The 21,620-nt window shown below is 42.4% G+C and overlaps 1 protein-coding gene across 3 annotated transcripts in view; it reads right to left on the reverse strand.

Annotated features, from left to right (window-relative positions):
• Positions 1 to 21,620, reverse strand: part of LOC144797569 (SLAM family member 9-like) — a 782,823-nt gene that overhangs the window by 561,088 nt on the left and 200,115 nt on the right. For all 3 annotated transcript variants that reach the window (XM_078668219.1, XM_078668220.1, XM_078668218.1), the window contains exon 2: positions 2,013 to 2,348. In XM_078668219.1, the coding sequence (XP_078524345.1) occupies positions 2,013 to 2,348 (336 nt within the window). The remainder of the gene's footprint in view (positions 1 to 2,012; positions 2,349 to 21,620) is intronic.

Consider the following 21,620-nt stretch of genomic DNA (forward strand, 5'->3'; position numbering starts at 1 on the left):
CTTACCTCCTCACCCCCATGAGTCACCCCCACAAAACCCACCATCGCGACCCCCGCAGCCCCCACACCCACTCCCCCACACGTGAGCAATGCCTGCCGCCCCTGCAGAAAGAGCATAATTCATTGTTCGGGTTTCTTGTGTTTTCAACAGTAAGAGACTATCATTGACATGCCTGGGAGTTCCTGTAAATTAAATTTCAATGAAGACCTGTGGACACTGGTATGCTTAATCTTTTTTTTATTTTGAAAGTGCTAAACAATTTGGTAACATTCATACACCTTTGCAAAGGTCTTCTTAAAGTGAAATTAATCAAAAGAATATATGTGCAAGTGAGGTCAATACACCACACCAGGCGTTCCAAAATTGACATCACATACCCTTTGAACTCAATGATGTCAGAGGAAGGGACATCATATGACCCTTGGCCCTGAATGTCAGTAAGTGATGCCCCGTGATCTTGTTCCTGTCTCACAATAATTGACATCGCTGAAGCATGGTGTATACCTCAAAGACAGAAATGTATTAAGACAACAGAAAATATAAACACATAAAAGAGAGATTTGAAATAAAACAATAGCTGCCATGTCCACCTATTTTCACACAAATGGATCATACATTGAATATGAATTATCTTATTGTTTTGAATTTCTGCTTATTACTGTTAATTATTTTTGTTTTGTGATCACTTGTAAATTTCTCCTTACGTATTGTTCTGTTTTATTGCAGCATATTTCGTATTTATGAAGTTTGTGATGAATATCGGATGGCCAAACCTGATGATATTTATTGGGGGAACATACCTAGTATTTACTGAAACGTGGATTTTGATGCAGTGAGCACCAACATTTGCATGGCACTCTAAAAAAACGTATTGAATGTTATTAACCCACCCAATAAACTCCAACTCAGTGGATTCAGATTTTATCAGCTGTGATAAATGGAGCAGTGCAATTTAAGCTACAGCTTTACACTTCACAGAAATGCAATATTTATGTGTACTTGATACCATATACTTTGCGTGCCTAACTATATGAAATGTACTACTGAAGTGCCTTCACTGTAGAAACCAGAGATTTAAATGCGTTTGTATATTAATGTTTAGCTTAACCATGAAGACAAGGACGGTCATATTTACAAGTCCCTATCGCCAACACAACATCACTTTCAGAGATGTGATGGAGATAAGGGTTTCGCCTTATTTACAAGGCAGCGTTAAGCCACTTAACGTGACTTAACACAGCCTCGTAAATAAGACACCCTTTCAGGCTGTACTTAGCGTGAAAGGGGAGGGCAATGGGAGTTGAGGTGGGCATTCCACCACAACACCTATTGATTTTGACACTGCCCCCTATTTACAAGGGTACCGTAAATAGGAGGCTGCGCCAAAATTAAGACCAGGGAAAACCTTGTCCTAAACAGGCGAAATGAGGAGAAAGGCTTTATTTCTCCTCGTTTTTGATGTTTCCATGTGTGCTGCGTTGTGCAGCACACATAGAAACAGCAAATTGGCATTGATTGTTTATGCGCAGGAAGGTGTCCCTTCCAGTACATAAACAATAAAAAAAATAAAAATGACATTTGGCATCTTCTATGCGTGCTGCATTAGGCAGCACACATACAAGTTACAAAATGTCATTTAAAGATTGTTTATGTGCTGTGCAGGAAGGTCTCGACTTTTCTGCATATAAACAATCTGCCTCTCAACGCAGACACCCTGCATGCGCTGGTGCTAGGCTGCTAAGCTTAGCGCCAGCGCAGGGGGAAACGTAGGGCTGCACCATATTGTTGTAAATATGGTGCAGCCCTGCATTTCTGAAGTGGCGAAGTGCGGCATTAAGTCAGGAAGGCTAACCGCACACCCAGTCACTTCACTGTAAATATGCCCTGCAGTTTTCACATATATTTACACTTATGTTTCAAGTCACCTTGCATTTATTTGAAACCACATTGCATACCCATGAACGCATTTGTTTATGTTTAAATCAATCAAGATAGCTTTAATAAAGACTTACTGAATATACGGAGTGTGTACTTTCTCACTTCTCTTTCCTTTGTCTCCCTCTTCTCGTATATTTCCACCCTGTACTCTCCGCTGTCGTTTATTGTCAGTTTCCAGATATGTAAAGAGGCGTTTGTACCGTTTATAGACACTCTTCCTTTGAACCGTTTCTCTTTCACCCGTAGGTTATTGGGTAGTGTTAATTGAGCTAAACTATTGCCTTCGAAAAGCCATGTAATCTCTTCAATCTCGAACCCGTCTGGGATATGAACAGGGAACCTCACTTCGGCGCTCTCAGCAGCATTCAGTACAAGCGGTGGCTGCTCACCTCTCGCCGAGGACTGTACCCCTATAGAGAAGACAGAAAAAAACACGTCAGAATATACTCTAAGATCATGTCCGTCACTCATACTGAGTCATGTACTCTTTCAAAATACAAATACATATTGCTAAGATATGTTGGAAACGTTAACTATAAATCGCTTTAATCCAATTATTTGATAGGAGTGCCTTGCAAAGCGCCAAGAGACATCTCCCCTAGCACAAAACAAGAGATGAAGGTACGGCCCACAAAAACAATTCATTGAAAACAGAGCTCTTTTTATGGCAAAGTGTCATTGACGACCATGGTCAACTGGATCATTTTCATACTGCCAAATACCTTTGCAGTGCTCTGAAGAGTTGGAGGTAAGTTTTACTCGGTTGCCGATTGTTCTACATTAATCCAGTACTTGTTGGTTTTGATTGAGGATACTTTAGAAATAAATGCAAATTCTATGCTGTTGGGGCGCGTTAGATGGCAAGACAAGAGGCTTTTGCTATGCATAATTTCCAGCAATTTAACAACAAACCAGCCACACAACACACAAAAATACACTTCCCATAATCGGAAATGAGTAAAGGAGACAGTAAACTCCGACATACAGCCTAATGGAGGTAAGTAAATCAATAAATATATAAAACAAATGACATTGCATGTGCTGATTCGCCATTTGGCATTGCAGCATGCGCAATGTAATTCTTTTGATTTATTTATTTACTTACCTCGTTCGGCCATATGCCGGAGTTTACTAACCCCACCCAGCCCCTCCCCAGCCCGCCCTACCGCCCGCAGTACTCCCTCGAGGAGCCGCTACTGCATAACGGGGCATATTTACAAGCCCCTAGCACCACCGGAGCGTCACTTTTTTGGCGCTCTGGTGGCGCTCTATGCAAGCCCATATTTAGAAGGCAGCACTGAGCCACTTTGGCTGGCTTAACACAGCCTTGTAAATATGGCCATCTGCAACCCAGTTTTCTGTGGCAAAGGGGCGTGCACTGGTTGTTGCTGTGGGCAGTCCGAGCAGCATCCATGGCTTTTTGACACTGCTCAGGATTCACAAGGATCTGTAAATCTGAGGCAGCACCAAAAACTAACACCTTTCAGAAGGAGGCATTAATGCGGCGCAAGAAGGAGAAATACTTTTATTTCTCCTCGTTTTTTGCTCTTTCTATGTGTGCAGCATTCTGCAGCATACGTAGAAGAAGCAATATGCCATTAATTGTCGTTTTTGGGCAGGATGGTGTCCCTTTCTGCACAAACACAATCATCTCTGCAAAGCAGGCGGTGCCTGCATTAGTGCTAGGTACGTTTTTTTAAGGCCGGCAAGGGGGTGAGATCAGGGATGTGCCGTATTCTTGTTACTACAACGCATCCCTGCGTTTTGACAATGACTCAGCTTGGGGCAGCAAAATTACTTATGGCACTGCGCTGCACCCATTTTCATGTATGTCTCCCCCAAGAAATGCTAAATAAACAAAGATTTAAATAAAGAGTTTTAAATGTATAAAACCCAATCAGTCAAGCAAGCGATCAATAAAAAAAACAAGTGAGCATCTCCTGCTCCATGCCAACTCAAGTATATATCTTAACCCCTTTAGCGCGGCATAGAATCCACCGCGGTGCGGACTTTTCCACGTGCGTGTGAGGCCGTGTCAGCCAACGGATGTGCGCAGCACTACGAAGGTAATGCTCGCGACGGCCGTCGGCCGACGCACGCAACAAACGGGTTAAAGTAGTTTCTGGGAAAGCAAGCATTCAAGTGGAATTACTCCCCTCCCCTGCCCCACCCCGCTGATGACTATAGTCAGTGCAGGTGAGGCCCAAAAGCACTCATTTGTGGGGACCACCAGCATTTACTTTTCCTAAAGACTTTGGCCCAGAGCCTAAGTGAGAAGAAAGGTGGACTAAATAGACATGGGCTGAAATGTAAGTTATGGAAGGGTTTCATGACTAAGATTCGATGTTGTGTTGTATGTTTCTATTTTCATTGGTGTCCTGATTTCTATTGTGTCGTAACATTTGTTTTTGTTTTGTTACTGTTTCGTATTTTTTTAACACAGTTTTCTTGTGCACCCCAGGCATAGCTCTATCAAATCTTTGTGTGGTTATATATGACTGATATGTAGTAATAGAAATAAATGTATTGTTTCACAAAATGTGCAGGTATGCGCACTTGTTGATGACAGCGCTGAGTGCACGTGCAATGCACGAAAAAAAAACAAAATCAGTCATTAAGTTCCCAACGTCTCAGAAGGATGACTAAAAAAATAATTAAATATCTGGTGGCATGGTGTTTTTTCTGTTCAAACTCCTGGACCTGTCGCATCACTTTTTCTTCGGGAAGAAACACTGCAGTTCGTTAAAGCAAGCACTGTCAATGGATATTAATGTATTGTGAATAAACGCGTTGATTGATGTGTGGCGCTTGTGGAGTGATTCTGACAGGCCATATGAACTTTCCATCACAAATGAAGTGTTGTTTGTTAAAAAAAAAAAAGAATACGGCCACAGCTAGAACAAGTAAAATAACAAACAAATTTCTGTACTCCAAACACTTCACAGTTAGCAGGGAAACCATCCACAAATTCGTTAAACAAGAGAATATGTGTAAACGAGTTGTAAATATAGGGACTGCTCAGCAACTTGCGCACCGTTAAACAAAAAAAGCAAATACTACAATGAATGCCAGCAAACCCACAATGCAAATGAAAAGCACCTTCATGTTATGTAATGACAAACTAACTCTGGCCCTGGGTCTTATGTGCTAACAAAAGATTCCCATAAACCCTTCCTTTCCTCGTCGGGTTGCTAGAAGCAAGGGGTCCAGCCACATCATGCAAAGTTATCTAATCAGTTGGCATAACGGACCAAGCATTGCAAAACCAATAGTTCTTCGCTTGATGTGCTAACAAACCGAAGCAAAAGTAAGAAACAAAGGGGCATAATATCAAGAACGGCGTAAAAAATTATCGCCGGTTTAGCAGCAGAAAATAAAAGTCCATGTTCTGGTGTGAACATGAGCTTCTACTGGAATTCTCCAGGGTATATTATCAAGCCCATTATCTCAGCTTTAGCAGCAGTTTTCTGCCGCTAAACTGGCAATAATTTTAACGCCCTACTTGATAATATGCCCCCAAATCCGTACTTCTTTGACAGCCCCTTTGATTCATTACGAGAAAATACTGGCCTTCAAAACCAAATGCACATACAAATTCTACCAGTACATACTCTCACTTATCGAACAACTCACGGCCATTCCAACCCGCATGCACTCTTCGACAAACACCACCACAAATAACCCACATTTATAGCCTCTCAAATTCACTCTCTCTATGCAGCAAATACTGCAATTGCTCAATCCACAAACACATAAGACCCATCAACACATCCATTATCCATTGCTCATTTCAGAGTTATACAACATGACACTCATGCTCCACCACCACCCCTTTCCCACACACAGCCCACCTTCAACATACTCAAACGAAAGCAACTCCACAACATCCTTCATAACTTCACATCCCCTTATCTATCCCAAAACAAAACCAGCATTCGAACACAACTCTGTAGCCCAATCTCTTTAAAACCACACTTACCACCACTAACTAACACAATCAGACCCCAAAAGATATCTTCTAAGACTATTGGAAAAAGACAGTGAAAAACATCAACAGCCTTCCCCCTCTTCCCCCACAGCTAATTCTTCCAATAATATCACCCCACCCCACATCTTCAATGGCCAACACTCACCCTTCTGCTGCACAAGTACCACATATTCAACCTATTTATAAACACACAGTCAGACCTACTTTTCAGTACATATTTATGACTGGGGACAGATATGGACCAGTATTGCATACAGGTGTTCCTCCAGGATATACAACTGTTAAACAAAATCACATAGGCAAAAGAGGAGTTAGCTTAGCCATCATATTTAAAGAAACAACAAATACACCAAAGCTGGAGATGTATTATTACCAGGTTGTGAGACACTCCTTAGCAGATGCAACCCCACACCAACATTTGCATGTAACCTCCTTCTTTATAGACCACCATCTAGTAATACGGTATTCTCAGATGCATTGCTAGACACAATCTATAACCTTCTTAAAATTTGCTCAAACCTGTTCATCTTTGGTGACTTCAACATATGGTTTGATGAGCCTGATATACCCCACCCAAAAACCATCCAGATTGGCTAGACACACACAACCTACAGCAAGTTCTTTCTAACCCCACACATATCACTAGACACACATTAGATATAATGTTTGCCAACCCAAAACTAGTCACATCCAAAAAACATACTCCTGTCACCTAGTCAGACCACTTCCTCATTGCCTTCCAACACAAGACACCACAATCGACCACAACTAAAACCATCCTACCCTCAACCACATACCAACCATGGAACCGGCTGAATTTGAAGGAACTGGAACATCTACTTACCACCAACACAGATCTGTTCATCATCAATTCTGTACAAATACTCAATGGATGGCTCCAGAGAACATTTGATCACCTAATTTTTCTGAAAACATCTGAGCATAACAAAAGGAAACACGATGCTTGGATGAATACATAACTTAAAAAGAACAAATAATTAAATGATAAGCTTTAAGCAAATGGCTCAAAACATACAACCCTGAAGATAAGATATGCCTACACAGATACAACAGAATATATGTCAACAATACAAAAACCTGAAAACTATACTATTGGAACTGAATCCATAATGCATAATGTGGCAACAAAGAATTATATAAAACTCTCACCGAATTCCATCAGCCAAAATACACAAAAGCTACTAATCCCATTTCTCAAGGTTTGTGTGACAAGCTGGCTAATCATTACAGATATAAAGCACATATTTTGGATACCTACTTAACAAAATATCCCACAGCCCAACCTGATTCTGATAACACCTGCCAGCAAAAAGAAAACATAGCAACTATGCATACTTTTTAGAGGGGTGACACACTTATGGCCCAACAGCTAATACTCTTGTTCAATTCAATTCAAAGATAGCTTTATTTGATTTAAAATATAAATCATAAAAGCACAGTTTGGCACACATTTAATAGATAGCAACATGTACACATGAATATACATAATCGGCAAGCAAATTTAAAAAGTACAAGCATGATTAAGAACCAGGACTCATATTCCACATTGTTTTCCTAGAGTTGATAACGCTTTTAAAAAAGTGACAATGAGAGGAGTAAACATTTCATCTTCAAGAACTTGTAAGGCCAAAAGCACTATAGGGCATTGTCTTATCCCCAAAGTTTTTAGAATTGGCAATACAAATCTTTTTCTTCTTATGGAATAAAACTTACAAAATAAAAGGATGTGTCACATAGATTGCTGTGATATGTTATCACACAGAACAACCTCCAGAGTCTTGGACCAGTTATTTGTAGCTGGGAAACTAATCAGTCTGTAAAAAGACCCCAAGCGAAATCGAGTCAACAACATTCTGTCGAATCTCCCCGGTACAGAAACTAGATAGGGCTGAACACAGTGACAAGATAACATCAGCTGATTGTCCAAAACTGCAAGTTTGACAATTTCTTGGGACAATCTAATTGATTGTAAATGAGCTAGACACTCTGCTTTTAATATATTTCTTGAAATTAAAGCAATAGTATCAGGACTGTCAAAGTATTCAGTGTGTCCTATGTCACTCATGACATTTCTAATATATTTTACCCAGGGAATGGAGGAAGCTCTATGGAGCTTTAAGCAATCATTAACAACAGCACTGTTAAAACTAGTGTGTATGGACGCGAAAACCTTAAGCCATAACAAGATTGGTTCAATTTTAATCAAATCCAAGATGTAGGAGATTCCAAACTCTGAAGGACAAATAAAGTTGGCAGTACTATTGGGAGCAGCCAGTAGATATCAAATAAAAGCATTCTCAATCAGTTGTAGTGGTTAGGCATCCGTATATCCCCAAATCCCTGCTCCATACATAGCTGTGGTAAGGCACTTAGCTTTATACATTTGGAGTAACTCAGGGACTGGTCTTCTGCCTAATTTCCTTGCAAAGTTGACCAAAGCACCTGTAGCTCTGGAAAACAGCAATTTCCTGACCAACACTGCAGTATTCCAAGTTCCCCTTTAGTTAAAATGGATGCCTAAGTAAGCAAATTTATTAGTGCATTCTACTTTACTATCGTTAATAATAATATCATGCCATTTAGCGCTATTCTTGCCACATTTCATTATGTAAGTTTTAGATGTGTTCACGTTCAAGCCCCTCTTGTTGAATTCAATGGGTACCACTTTTGGGGTGAACTTTACTCTCATTTAAGGGCTGGGACAACAACTCCTCTTCGTGAATCCTCTATTAACAAAGGTGAGTGTAACCTCCAGAGTTATAATACTATTGGATAAATGATTTGTAACAAAAATTGAATTCTTCACAAAGTATAGTAAGAAATAAAAGTCTTCAGTCAAAATATAATTTGAAAAGATAATTATCTTATTTTCTTTTTATTTCTCGTCAAAACAAAATATGGCTTGTAGCAGGTGTCCATCAGTGTTACATTGTTTGATACAACTGAAAAGATTGGTCTTGAGATCCCTTCACAAATCCCACTCGTTTTGTAACACAGGTTTGGGTCGAAAGAAGCCAACATGTGTTTTGCCGTCAGGGGGCATGCACGCAAAGTGCTTTTGCAAGGCCAATGTATATTAAAATAAAACTATGCACAGACAGAGTTTCTACATGAATTAAAATAAAAATATTTGCAAAGTTAGGTACTGATATTATTGGTCCTACTTCACATTTGTGATAAAACACTCCAGATGTGTTTTCATGATTTATTTTAAATGATTGTGACGAGGTGAAAAATTAAAAGTGAAACCAATTAGCGTTCATTATTAAAATGAAGTGATGAACTGTTATGTATGAAGCAGATGTTTCTTATTTAGAGTGGCACTACAATTATTAGAGTTATTCCTATACATAATGCACTGGCAAAACATTATTGGACATGAAAGGAAAAGAGACCAGTACCTTTGACCTTTGTATTATTCATGTGATGAAAGAAAACATTTTGTTTGAAGACCACTGATCAATTTTTATTAATACCCAAAGCAATAAAGATAAAATAAAGAAAGGCAGAGAGACCCACCCCCCAGAAAAAGTTGTTAGAAAGTTAGCCTAATGTGGGAGCACAAACTGGTGCACTTCAACAAATAGAGCGGTCCTATAGTCAAACAGTAATAAGAGACAGACAGAGTACTATTGCCACTTGGACTAAACAACAGGTAAGAGAGGAAAACCATAAGGTGGTTACCCCAGAAACCTAAAAGTGATCACTCATTTAAAGAGTGCATGTTTAGGATGACAATAAGAAAGAAAAATAATATGAGGAATTTGTAATGTGAATCAACATAGCAAGCTGAGAATAGAAACTCTTTGTGGATTGTATTACTGCGGCCTGCATCAATTCCCAATCTTAAAATGTTCAGAATTTTGTCCTGAGAGAGTCACCATGTTATTGTGGTTTTGGTAAAAGGACGGTAAAGACTTACAGGCACATGCACCACTCATTTTTGGGAGCGCAAACGGGGCGATTCTCAAAAAACGGCTGTTTGTCCCGCAAAAAGGGCAATTGCAATGCAATAAGGTTCAAGGCACTCGCAATTTGAGAATTCGCAAATAATTGCGATATCTCAAATTGCGATTGCATTTAAGGAATCGCAATTTGCAAGAACCACTTTAAAATAGCGATTTTGCTATTACGGGGTGCAAATTACCAACAAGTTGAACATGATGATAATTTGCAAAAACTTTTCTAAGTTGTAGGTTACACACACGCATGCCCTGGGGCATGTGTGTGTGCGCAACATGTGTGCACAGAGCAATTTCAGGGGTGCAACAGGGTGTCCTTTGGACACCCTTGCACCCTTGAAATTGCAAGCGCAATTTGCGAGTACCTATTGGTACTCGTAAATTACGCATGTAATCTCCCATTCATTCCTATGTGCCTTTAGGACCATAAGAATGAATGGGAAGGCATTCCTTAATTACAACTCACAATTTGCGAGTCGCAATTAAGGAATCTTTGGGAATTGCTATTTTAATAGCGATTCCTACATGCATAGGCTTTTGAGAGTCCTTCATTGCGATTCCTTAATAATCGCAATTAAGGACTCACATGTGCCTGTTAGAAACTAATAAATTTGATATAAGGAAGATTTTCTCAATCAGAACATCGTATGAGGTGAGAAAGATAGAATTTTCATATTGAAAACTTGCAATGGAAAATATTAAAGCAGTGAACATCATGCGGGAGTCATATTTTTAATTCATAATAACACAATGGGAGTAACCCATTCAGAAGAGATCATCATCCAGAAATACAGATCACTGACAGAAGGTCAAAAACAACATTGTTTTACAAAAATATTGCGTCAATCATATTGTTTACAAAAATATAATGTTCCTATATTTATAATGGTAGGTACAAAAATATTGAAAATAAAATAATGTTTCACACTAATATTTATAAAACATACACAAATATTGTTTTTTAATATATATATATATATATTTTAACATAGTAAATGTTACATATTTCAATATATAGCATTAATATAATGAAAATGAAATCATTTAAACAATATTTAATACTACGTATACTTATATAAACACACATACGTATAAATGTGTGTATTTTGTATTAAAATATATTATGTAACACTATTATTACAATTTATATATTTTACATTATATTAATTATTTACCTGTGTAGGTAAATACATGGTTGTGAGAGTTGCTGTATGACTGAGTGTGTGTCTATGTGAGTGGCTGTACAGGTGAGTGACTGGTTGTATGGGTGAGTGAATGGTTGTGTGAGTGGCTGTACAAGTGGGTGTGTGAGTGACTCTTTGGAAGAGTGAGTGTGAGTACTGGTATGCTTCTGAATGGGTAGTTGATTGGTTGTGTGGGAGTGGGCATACAAGAGGTTGTATGGGTATGAGTGGGTGTGTGAGTGGATCTGTGGATAATGTCATCAGTGATATAATTTGAGATGTCATCAGTGATGTCACTGACCATGTCATGAGTGATGTAATATGTGCGGTCATAAGCAATCCATTGCAGGGCATAAGTTATAGTTAACTCAGATAACTATAACTCTTGAATTTCACTGGTTTTGTATGAGTGACTTCTGACTCTAACTATAACATGCCTGTAACCTTTGGGTTTTTTCAGGGAATTTCTAAGGTTTTTTTAAATCTATTTCCTAACTATAACAAACCTGTAACCTTTGGTTTTTAAGTAAATTTCTAAGGTTTTTCAAATTCTATTTACTAACTTTAATGTCCCTGTAACCTTTGGTTTTTTAAGTAAATTTCTATGTTTTTTTTAACAAGTAGTCACATTTTCAGAGTGGTGGAGAAATGGGTTGGGGCCTCCGACCAGCTCTTAGGAATCCTACTGTGTTGGACTTACTGGAGGTAACAAGAGTGCTTCTGGGACCTCAAGAACCCTCAGCATCCAAGAGGACTTTGTCCCCTGACCAGCAGTGCACCAGAAGGTGCATTTGCAGAGTGGTGGATATCGGAGTGGTGGAAAAAGGGGGCATGTCCTCCAAAGACATCTCAGCTATTCCGCTGTGTGGGACTTACTAAAGGTACCAGGAGGGCTTGTTGGCCCCAAGGACACTCCAGAGTTAAGTGGATGTCATCTTCCAACCAGCAGTGTACCAGGAGGTGCATTTGTAAAGTGATGGAGAAAGGGGGTGTGGCCTCCAAAGACCTCTCAGCAATTTAAACTGTGTGGGACCTACTGGAGGTAACAGGAGGGGTAGTTGACTCCCAAGGACCCTCAAGAGCCAAGGGGACTTCACCCCCTACCTACTAGTGTGCCAGGAGGTGTGTTTGCAGAGTGGTAGAGAAAGGGGGCATTGCCTCTAACAACCTATTTGAAATCCCACTGTGTGGGACTTACTGGAGGCAACAGTTAGGGTAGTTGGCCCCCAAGGACCCTCTGGAGTCAAGAGGACTTCGTCCCCCAACTATTAGTGTGCCAGGAGGCAAGTTTGCAGAGTGGTGGAGAAAGGGGGAGTCCAGTCTGTGCTACAGTAGGGAAAGCAATGAACTTTGGAGGGTAAGGAGCAATTTCACTGACCTTGTCAGCGAACTGCTTCCCTCCTTGTGCAGCTCTGCCTGATAGCTGCTGCCCTTTGCTGGTCCACTGACCCTTGCTGGTTGGTGTTCGAGGTCCTCCTCCATCCATAGGCTCCTGCCTGTGCCTCATCCCTGGTGGGCTACTGGGGAGCATCTTTGCTCTGCTGCTGGGCTGCCATCTGTCATTGTGCTTTCTACCTCTTTTTTCCCCTCTGCACTCTTTTTACTTTCTTCTTGTTTCCCCTTTTTGTGCTTACTTGTTTCACTTTTTTCTAGCTTTCCTTCTTTTTGTGCTGTGCACCTTCCACTGCTCAAGCCCCGAGGCCCGCCCCCATCCAAAGCCACATTTCCCAGAGCCACAGACTCTGGCTCTCAGCTCTTTTAGCGCAACGACGCCAGCACCCTCCTCTCCCTCTACACCGGACACTGGACATCAAGCCACCTGCCACATTGAGTCGCCGAAAGGTACACAAGGACCTTTCTCCTGCTGAAACTTCAGCTGCACCCTCTCCCACCTCTGCACTCCACCACCTCACACTACCCGGCTGACCCACAGCACACCCGACCAGCTCAGTTGCATCCCCCCAACACCTGCTCCCTCCACAAACAGACCACAGAAATCTGGGACTGCCTTGACTCTGTTTCCCCCAACATTGCCTTCCTCACGGAAACCTGGACAAACCCCATCTCAGGCCAGGACATCACTCCCACCATCTGCAACAGCTACAAGATCACCCGCAAGGACCACACTGACTGACCAGGTGCAGGCATCGCCATCATCCACAAGAACTTCCTTCGCCTGAACACCTACTCGGACAACCCAATGACTACCATGGAACATGTCCACTTCCAGGTCCTGACCAACCCTAACACCATCCTCCAAGGCACCCTCATCTACGACCACCTAGCCCCCACCCGCCCTTCACAGACACCATCATTGACTTCATCGCACCCCAGGATCTCACATGTTATGGTGACTTGTACCGCGCATGGCTGCCCCAGCAACAGGGCGTCCCTGCGCTTGCAGAGCAGGAGGCAGGGAGAAATGTAGCTAGATGGATGTGAAAAGCCAGATTTTAATCAGCTTACGGAATGTCCAGTGATCTACAGATTACAAACTACTCAGTGACTTCAACTTCAACCTGGACAACCCCAATGACCAGACCACTGCATCCCTTCTGGAGAACCTCGCCAACATTGGACTCAAGCAGCTAGTCACTGCTCTGATCCATCCAGTGGGGCACAGACTCAACCCTGTCTACTCTGCCAAGCAAAAACATCACCTACAGCCACATTATCAAACTCCTCTGGACTGACCACCACTGCATTCAGTTCACCTTCACAAAACCCACAATACACCACTGCACCTACCACCTCCCGCCATAACAAGGTCACCAAAGAACAACTATTGATTTTGGAAAAGGGGGTGGTGATGGACAGAGTTTCTGAATGATGCAGAATACTCTTACCAAGTCAAGAGATCATGGTTTTAATCCATCACCTGTTTTTTAGCTCACTGCACCATCCCAGCTCAGAACCTGGCTATATGCAAATTAGTCCGTTCCTGTCCCAGTGCATGATGGGAACAGGGCAAACCAAACTACCAAGCCAATTCTTATACTGGGAAGGAAACAAGCTTCCGGGGACCGGTTTCTGGCATCACAGCCTTCGTCGGCCCGGCTTGCTTGAATCCTGATGGTGCAATGAGCAAGGGACTCACGTCTGAGTATACCCTCCCACACATAGTGTGGATAAAATCGATTTTGGAAAAGGAGGTGGTGATGGACAGAGTTTCTGAATGATGCAGAATACTCTTACCAAGTCAAGAGATCATGGTTTTAATCCATCACCTGTTTTTTAGCTCACTGCACCATCCCAGCTCAGAACCTGGCTATATGCAAATTAGTCCGTTCCTGTCCCAGTGCATGATGGGAACAGGGCAAACCAAACTACCAAGCCAATTCTTATACTGGGAAGGAAACAAGCTTCCGTGGACCGGTTTCTGGCATTACAGCCTTCGTCGGCCCGGCTTGCTTGAATCCTGATGGTGCAATGAGCAAGGGACTCACGTCTGAGTATACCCTCCCACACATAGTGTGGATAAAATGATTTTGGAAAAGGGGGTGGTGATGGACAGAGTTTCTGAATGATGCAGAATACTCTTACCAAGTCAAGAGATCATGGTTTTAATCCATCACCTGTTTTTTAGCTCACTGCACCATCCCAGCTCAGAACCTGGCTATATGCAAATTAGTCCGTTCCTGTCCCAGTGCATGATGGGAACAGGGCAAACCAAACTACCAAGCCAATTCTTATACTGGGAAGGAAACAAGCTTCCGGGGACCGGTTTCTGGCATCACAGCCTTCGTCGTCCCGGCTTGCTTGAATCCTGATGGTGCAATGAGCAAGGGACTCACGTCTGAGTATACCCTCCCACACATAGTGTGGATAACATCGAATTTGGAAAAGGGGGTGGTGATGGACAGAGTTTCTGAATGATGCAGAATACTCTTACCAAGTCAAGAGATCATGGTTTTAATCCATCACCTGTTTTTTAGCTCACTGCACCATCCCAGCTCAGAACCTGGCTATATGCAAATTAGTCCGTTCCTGTCCCAGTGCATGATGGGAACAGGGCAAACCAAACTACCAAGCCAATTCTTATACTGGGAAGGAAACAAGCTTCCGGGGACCGTTTCTGGCATCACAGCCTTCGTCGGCCCGGCTTGCTTGAATCCTGATGGTGCAATGAGCAAGGGACTCACGTCTGAGTATACCCTCCCACACATAGTGTGGATAAAATCGATTTTGGAAAAGGGGGTGGTGATGGACAGAGTTTCTGAATGATGCAGAATACTCTTACCAAGTCAAGAGATCATGGTTTTAATCCATCACCTGTTTTTTAGCTCACTGCACCATCCCAGCTCAGAACCTGGCTATATGCAAATTAGTCCATTCCTGTCCCAGTGCATGATGGGAACAGGGCAAACCAAACTACCAAGCCAATTCTTATACTGGGAAGGAAACAAGCTTCCGGGGACCGGTTTCTGGCATCACAGCCTTCGTCGGCCCGGCTTGCTTGAATCCTGATGGTGCAATGAGCAAGGGACTCACGTCTGAGTATACCCTCCCACACATAGTGTGGATAAAATCGATTTTGGAAAAGGGGGTGGTGATGGACAGAGTTTCTGAATGATGCAGAATACTCTTGCCAAGTCAAGAGATCATGGTTTTAATCCATCACCTGTTTTTTAGCTCACTGCACCATCCCAGCTCAGAACCTGGCTATATGCAAATTAGTCCGTTCCTGTCCCAGTGCATGATGGGAACAGGGCAAACCAAACTACCAAGCCAATTCTTATACTGGGAAGGAAACAAGCTTCCGGGGACCGGTTTCTGGCATCACAGCCTTCGTCGGCCCGGCTTGCTTGAATCCTGATGGTGCAATGAGCAAGGGACTCACGTCTGAGTATACCCTCCCACACATAGTGTGGATAAAATCGATTTTGGAAAAGGGGGTGGTGATGGACAGAGTTTCTGAATGATGCAGAATACTCTTACCAAGTCAAGAGATCATGGTTTTAATCCATCACCTGTTTTTTAGCTCACTGCACCATCCCAGCTCAGAACCTGGCTATATGCAAATTAGTCCGTTCCTGTCCCAGTGCATGATGGGAACAGGGCAAACCAAACTACCAAGCCAATTCTTATACTGGGAAGGAAACAAGCTTCCGGGGACCGGTTTCTGGCATCACAGCCTTCGTCGGCCCGGCTTGCTTGAATCCTGATGGTGCAATGAGCAAGGGACTCACGTCTGAGTATACCCTCCCACACATAGTGTGGATAAAATCGATTTTGGAAAAGGGGGTGGTGATGGACAGAGTTTCTGAATGATGCAGAATACTCTTACCAAGTCAAGAGATCATGGTTTTAATCCATCACCTGTTTTTTAGCTCACTGCACCATCCCAGCTCAGAACCTGGCTATATGCAAATTAGTCCGTTCCTGTCCCAGTGCATGATGGGAACAGGGCAAACCAAACTACCAAGCCAATTCTTATACTGGGAAGGAAACAAGCTTCCGGGGACCGGTTTCTGGCATCACAGCCTTCGTCGGCCCGGCTTGCTTGAATCCTGATGGTGCAATGAGCAAGGGACTCACGTCTGAGTATACCCTCCCACACATAGTGTGGATAAAATCGATTTTGGAAAAGGGGGTGGTGATGGACAGAGTTTCTGAATGATGCAGAATACTCTTACCAAGTCAAGAGATCATGGTTTTAATCCATCACCTGTTTTTTAGCTCACTGCACCATCCCAGCTCAGAACCTGGCTATATGCAAATTAGTCCGTTCCTGTCCCAGTGCATGATGGGAACAGGGCAAACCAAACTACCAAGCCAATTCTTATACTGGGAAGGAAACAAGCTTCCGGGGACCGGTTTCTGGCATCACAGCCTTCGTCGGCCCGGCTTGCTTGAATCCTGATGGTGCAATGAGCAAGGGACTCACGTCTGAGTATACCCTCCCACACATAGTGTGGATAAAATCGATTTTGGAAAAGGGGGTGGTGATGGACAGAGTTTCTGAATGATGCAGAATACTCTTACCAAGTCAAGAGATCATGGTTTTAATCCATCACCTGTTTTTTAGCTCACTGCACCATCCCAGCTCAGAACCTGGCTATATGCAAATTAGTCCGTTCCTGTCCCAGTGCATGATGGGAACAGGGCAAACCAAACTACCAAGCCAATTCTTATACTGGGAAGGAAACAAGCTTCCGGGGACCGGTTTCTGGCATCACAGCCTTCGTCGGCCCGGCTTGCTTGAATCCTGATGGTGCAATGAGCAAGGGACTCACGTCTGAGTATACCCTCCCACACATAGTGTGGATAACATCGATTTTGGAAAAGGGGGTGGTGATGGACAGAGTTTCTGAATGATGCAGAATACTCTTACCAAGTCAAGAGATCATGGTTTTAATCCATCACCTGTTTTTTAGCTCACTGCACCATCCCAGCTCAGAACCTGGCTATATGCAAATTAGTCCGTTCCTGTCCCAGTGCATGATGGGAACAGGGCAAACCAAACTACCAAGCCAATTCTTATACTGGGAAGGAAACAAGCTTCCGGGGACCGGTTTCTGGCATCACAGCCTTCGTCGGCCCGGCTTGCTTGAATCCTGATGGTGCAATGAGCAAGGGACTCACGTCTGAGTATACCCTCCCACACATAGTGTGGATAAAATCGATTTTGGAAAAGGGGGTGGTGATGGACAGAGTTTCTGAATGATGCAGAATACTCTTACCAAGTCAAGAGATCATGGTTTTAATCCATCACCTGTTTTTTAGCTCACTGCACCATCCCAGCTCAGAACCTGGCTATATGCAAATTAGTCAGTTCCTGTCCCAGTGCATGATGGGAACAGGGCAAACCAAACTACCAAGCCAATTCTTATACTGGGAAGGAAACAAGCTTCCGGGGAACAACTATCCACCACCCTTGGCACAACCACATGCTAACATCTACAGACGCCAATACCACAGAATGCAACCTCCACTGATGTATCTGCATCTGCTCCGACTCACTGGCAACTCTCAAGAAAGTACCCGGCAAGCACCACTCCAAGAATGCCAGTTGGTTCACTGCCACCTTCTACGCGTCCAGACACACCTGTAGAGAGCTCTGCAAGAGATGGAGGAACAGCAAATTCCCAGAAGCCACTGATGACATCAAAGTCGAAAATGAAAAAATGGTCAGGTCAGGCGTACCGTTCCCTGGTGAATGTGTGCACTTTTTATGGAAAACCACAGAGGCTTCTGATCTAAAATTGTTAAATCCAATCAATCAATAAATGAAATTTTTTAAACCATGATTTTTCATTCTTTTCATGAATTTTATTTTCAAAGGTATCCGTTTGAATTCTTCAATCAAGAGCAATGAATTAAACATCCCATTATATTTCATCCATGAATTTCAAAAAGCCAATGCATTTCGGGTCCATGAACCAGGCCCTTCTTCTGGAGTCTAACACAAAAAATGACATGAATCAAGATTCTAATCAGTCCATCCTGATATTCAAAAACAGAACAATGTCATAATACAATGATTACCATAAACCTGTTATATACTGCAACATTCTGTTCATTAACCTACTAATGTTCTGCATACAATACTATCCATCTAACCTATTTAACTCTAATTCTCAATACCCCAAGTTTGACTACCAAAACCTGCAATGTAACATATGCTTTAAACACCGAAATGTTTTCTGTGACAACCCGCTGAACTAAGAATAACGTGTGCTAACTCGCATCTTCATGGTAATTGGTTTGTGCACTGAACTCTGGGATGCATCTTCATAACAGTATAACTCATGGTTCTACCGGTTCCACTCAATGCTTAACAATGAGTGTTAGTCAAGCGTTCTTCATTTTATAATCGGACGTTTTAACGTAGCCCGAATGGCTTCCAGAACGCCTCCCGCTAACTGTTTCTATCCCTTGTATGGACTCGCATTCACCCGATGATGAGAACGCGGCCGTCTTGGATTGCACAGCGTGTACTAGGCGCGAAGCTAAATCTTACCAGTCTATCTGTTTGAAGCGCTGCTGTGTGAATATCCTTACTGCATCCGGCTATTAGTTCAAAGTGAGATCAACTCGAAAACTTTCAATCGGTTTAAATGCGCGTTACGTGCAACAGCACGTGACCAAAATCACGTGCTGATGTCAGATTACTATTTAAAGGGCCCACGAGTACTCTGGAATGTCGAAGAGCAATAAAGTTAAAAAAAAAATGTGCTTAAAGCGTTGGTGTTGTTTCTACTCTATTGAGTGAAAATCAGATGGTTTTAAAATGCAGAATTTGTGAACCTGCATATTACAGCAATATAAAATTGAACATACGGGCTAAATCATCTTAATGAAAACCAAAACATAAACACAAAATACTACAATGACATCATATTTGTTCACAAAAAGCATGCTAGTTCAATACGGTTGTTCAACCCAGACGGGTGAGTGGAGTTCAGTCTCTTAATCCAAAAGAATTCAGATTTTAGCAACTGTTTATGTGTATTCATATCTGGACAACTTTTTAGTGACTCCAAGACTGTGAATCTCAACTGCAACACATTATGTCCAGCTTCTTGCCAATGCATGGCCACCGATGACTTTTCATTCCCCAATCGTATGTTGCTTTTATGTTCAGTTATTCGTGTTTTAATTTTTCTCTCTGTCATTCCAACATACATTTTCCCACATGGGCATTTTATTGCATATATCACATTTAGTACTCGAATGCTTCAAACTGATCTTAGTACCTTTTGACGGCTGTGTCAGTTCATTGCCTTTGATCACATTATTGCAATGTGTGAAATTACAACAAGTTTGCATGCCTTTGTAATTAGTAGATCCGCATTTTTTTGTTTTGTTAGATAGCAGTAATTTTATGTTCTGTGAATGTTGGTAAGCAAAAACAATTTTGTTATTTGATATGCATTAAGTCAGGTTCCATCTCTATCAAGTGCCAATGTTTTTTAATTATGTTTTTGATTTGATTTGATTTGATTTAAAATTTGTAGAGCGTACGAATGCCCTGAGGCGTCTTGGTCGCTGAGTTGGATGCATAGAGTCTAGGACTGCCTAAGTTGGAATTCGAGCTATGCTGAGAAGAGCCAGGTTTTTACGGCTTTTCGGAATACTAATAGTGATGGGCTACTTTTTTATTGGTAGTGGTAGCTGGTTCCAGGTCTTATCTGTGTGCAACAGGAAACTTCTCTCCCGCCATCTTAGGTGTTTGAATCTGGGAGTCTTAATCAGCTTCGAGTTGCTTGATCTGAGTTTCCTTGTCGGTTCATATTATTTTATGTTAGATTTTAAAAATTGGAAACCTATCCCCTGGAAAGCCTTGTATGGCAAGCAAGCTGACTTGAATCGAACCCTTTTCTCCATTGTGAGCCAATGCAGGCTCCTCAGTCTGTGGGCTACCGGCTCAGACCTAGGGATGTCCAGAATTAGCCTAGCTGCAGCGTTTTGCAGACGCTGGAGTTTTAACATCAGTTGATTTTGAAGCCCTGCATACAGAGTATTCCCGTAATCCAACCTGGAAAGAGCCATTATGGTTACCATAGTTTTGCCGGTTTCTACGGGAATAAACAACAATAGCTTTTTTTATCATTTTCAGGATGTACCACACCGAGGAGGAGAGTTTCTTTATCTGGGCTTGAAATGTTAATTTGTCGTCAAATACAAAGCCCAAATTCCTAACTTTGTCCACTGGTGATGGGCAGTTGCCCAGGCTGTCAGGCCACCACTTATGTGACCCGATGTTGGGCTTTGCCCCTAGTAGCATGACCTCGGTTTTATCACCGTTTAACTTTAGACGGTTTAGTTGCATCCAGCGGTTGACTTGTTCCATGCATTTACTAAACCTGTCCGCTGTTTCGTCTACGTCGTTGGAAATGGACACCACTATTTGGGTGTCGTCCGCGTGTAGGAAACGGGGAGGAACCCACAGTTTCTGATAATAGCTGCGAGAGGGGGATCATATATGTTAAAGAGGGTGGGGCTTAAGGAGGAGCCCTGTGGCACCCCCCACTGGGACTTAAAAGATTTGGATGAACATTCCCCTTGTTTGACTGTAAAGGTTCTTTCTCTCAAGAATGATGAAAGCAGTGCGAGTGTTGAATCATGGACTCCCAGATCTGTGAGACGGGTCACGAGTATATCATGGTTAACGGCATCGAAGGCTGCCGATAGATCTAGAAGAATCAAGGCAGGCTTCCCGCCTACATCCACTACACTCCTGAGCTCCTCCACTGCCATGATCAATGCTGTCTCGGTCCCGTGTTCCTCCCTGAACCCATACTGCAATTGATCTAAGGGATGGGTGGATCTGAGAAACCCAGCCAGCTGTATGTTTAGAATCTTTTCCAGCACTTTTGCCGGAAAAGGTATTCTTGAGATCGGTCTGTAGTTTGCCGGGTCTAGTGGATCCAGATTGGGCTTTTTCAGCAGCGGTATAACAGATACAGTTTTCCAAGCATCCGGGAAGCAATGTGCCTGTACTATTTTATTGAAAAGTAGCTGGAGTTGTTTACTGGGTAACTCTGGGAACAAATGTAGGACCTTAGGTGAGCAAGGGTACGT

This window comes from Lissotriton helveticus, chromosome 12 (genome assembly GCF_964261635.1).
Source record: "Lissotriton helveticus chromosome 12, aLisHel1.1, whole genome shotgun sequence".
Lineage (NCBI taxonomy): Eukaryota > Metazoa > Chordata > Amphibia > Caudata > Salamandridae > Lissotriton > Lissotriton helveticus.